This window comes from Eimeria acervulina, genomic scaffold, assembly GCF_000499425.1.
Source record: "Eimeria acervulina Houghton genomic scaffold, Eah_scaff1835, whole genome shotgun sequence".
NCBI lineage: Eukaryota > Apicomplexa > Conoidasida > Eucoccidiorida > Eimeriidae > Eimeria > Eimeria acervulina.
The window spans coordinates 2,054-4,591 of record NW_013550102.1 but is presented as its reverse complement, the minus strand read 5'-3'; the positions used below and the strand labels follow the sequence as shown (position 1 = coordinate 4,591).

Below are 2,538 nucleotides of genomic sequence, written 5' to 3'. Positions count from 1 at the left end.
GTTTTCTTTGTATAATCTTTATTTATTGATACTTTATTTTCTAACTATATATTTGTATATAAACAAATATATGTATATATATATATATGTATATATATATATATATATAGGTATATATATATGTATATATGTATATATATATATATATATTTGTTTTGTTTGTTTTAATTTACCTTTAAAGATATTTCATTTCATAATATATATAATTAATATAAATAAATGAATATATAAATAAATAATAAATAAATAAATAAATAATAAATAAATATATATATATTTAAATATATATTTGTTTATTTATTTGCATTTGTTTGTTTATGCGAACAGTTATTCTCTCGTTGTCTGGTTGACGTGCGCTCAACAATGTCAGCAAAGAAACTGTCTCTTCCTGTAGGCAGCGAGAGACAGGGTAAGATAGCAGACTCAGGTGTACTGACAGCTCAAGTAGCTACGCTTTGTCAAGCAATTGAAGATACTTTTCTTCAGATGGATGTTCAAATGCAAACTGCTGAAAACAGACAAGCTCTTCTTAAGCTATTTAAAGATGTACGCTCTATGCTGATTATGCTGCTGCTGATTCTGCTGCTGCTGATTGTGGTGCTGCTGCTTCTGCTGGTGCTGCTGCTGATTGTGGTGCTGCTGCTTCTGCTGGTGCTGCTGCTGATTGTGGTGCTGCTGCTGTTGCTGTTGCTGCTGCGGGTGCTGCTGGTGGTGCTGCTGCTGCTGTTGCTACTGCTGCTGCTGCTGTTTTTGTTTCTGCTGCTGTGGTAGCTGCATAATGCGTATCGTTACCGTTTTTGCTGCTGCTGCTGCTGCTGTTATTGCTGTTGTTGTCTCTCTGTGTTTTATTGTAATTGAGTTAATTTTAATATATTTTATTTATTTTATTTTATTTGTTTAGGGACAGAAAGAACAAAAAGGAGCAGAGACATATTTAGATTGGTTTCTAAAGAACGGGGGAGACGCCAGAGTCGTTGACTTAGATGGACAGAGATATATTCAGGTGCCTGCTGCTGCTGCTGCTGCTGCTTCTGCTGCTGTTGCTGCTGCTGCTGGTGCTGCCGCTGGTGTTGCTGATGCCGCCTCTGGTGCTGCTGCTGCTGCTTCGGCTGCTGCTGCTGCTTCTGGTGCTGCCGCTGGTGTTGCTGCTGTTGCTTCTGGTGCTGCTGCTGATGTTGCTGCTGCTGCGGTGGTTTGGTGGCGGTGGTGCTGCTGCTGCCGCTGTGATGCAGCAGCCGCAGCAGCAGCAGCAGCAGCAGCAGCAGCAGTAGCAGTAGCAGAAGCAGCATCCGGTGTTTATTGTTGTTTTGATGTATATAATAGTAACATTAATAAGACGTAATAATAATAAATAATAATAATTACGCTGCTGGTTGTATATTGTTTGGGGTGTATGCGCAGCTGTCTGTAGGCAGCCAGGAAGAAGGGGAGGGTAAGGAGACAGATAAAGAGACAGATAAAGAGACAGAGAAGGAGACAGATAAAGAGACAGCAAAAGATTCGGAGACAAATGGAGACAGAGACAGAGAAGCAGATACAGATGCAGTTGCTTCAGGTGCGTCTCTCTACTTCTCTTCTTACTTCTCTATTCTTTATTTGTTTGCCTTTGCACTCGTCTGTTTATTTGTTCTAGGGTTTAGTGTTTAGGGTTTAGGGTTTAGGGTTTAGGGTTTAGGGTTTAGGGATGAGGAGGAGTACAGGGCCATTATGTCTTTCTCTTGCTGCTGCTGCTGCTGCTGCTGCTGCTGCTGCTGTTTGTGTTTGTATATTGTTGCAGACTCTGAAGCAGCAGCAAAGGAGACAGGAGAAGCAGAGAAGAGACAGTTAGCAGAGGGGTCTCGGATACCCGCATTGGGGCGTCTAGACAGCACAGCTAACCTGGGAGCAAAGCAGCAGCAGCAGCAGCAGCAGCAGAAGCAGCAGAAGCAGCAGCAGCAGAAGCAGAAAGCAGCAGCAGGAGATGATGAGTCGCCTCCATCCAGCGAGCATGAAAGCGAAGACAACGATAGCAGCAGCCCGAGAACAAGCAGCACTGCAAGCAGCAGCAGCAGCAGCAGCAGCAGTGTACGGAGCAGAAGCAACGACAGCAGCAACAGCAGCAGCAGCAGCTCTCCATCAGCGAAGGAGCAGCTTTCAAGCCCTTCTGCTGCAGCAGGTAGCAGCAAAAAAGAAAGAAATAAAGACAGCAGCAGCAGCAGCAGCAGCAGCAGCAAAGAAGTAGAAGATACAGAAGCAGATGAAGAGACAGGAGAAGGAAGCTCTACATTATCAGAGTGTAATTATATGTCTCCAGCAGCAGCAGCAGCAGCAGCAGGAGCAGGAGGAGGAGCAGGCGAAGATGATGATGATGTAGATGAAGAAGCAGCAGCAGCAGCAGCAGCAGCAGAAGGGCAGCAGCGCTTAGAGCATCCTCATCCTTCTTCTCCTGAAGGGGCTGGGACAACAGCTGTTGTTGTTATTGTCGTCAGAGCAGCTAATCCTGTTTTAATTATTGCTAACGCAGGAGACTCACGAGGGGTTATCTGCAGAGGGGGAGTG

At 44.2% G+C, this 2,538-nt stretch overlaps 1 protein-coding gene across 1 annotated transcript in view; it reads left to right on the top strand.

The window, feature by feature from the left end:
- Positions 1 to 363: 363 nt before the first annotated feature.
- EAH_00063470 (hypothetical protein) overlaps positions 364 to 2,538 on the top strand; it is a gene marked incomplete at both ends in the record, with an annotated part of 3,949 nt that continues 1,774 nt past the window's right edge. The window contains 3 exons of the mRNA XM_013396807.1: positions 364 to 546; positions 1,402 to 1,555; positions 1,778 to 2,517. Of these exons, the coding sequence (XP_013252261.1) occupies positions 364 to 546; positions 1,402 to 1,555; positions 1,778 to 2,517 (1,077 nt within the window). The remainder of the gene's footprint in view (positions 547 to 1,401; positions 1,556 to 1,777; positions 2,518 to 2,538) is intronic.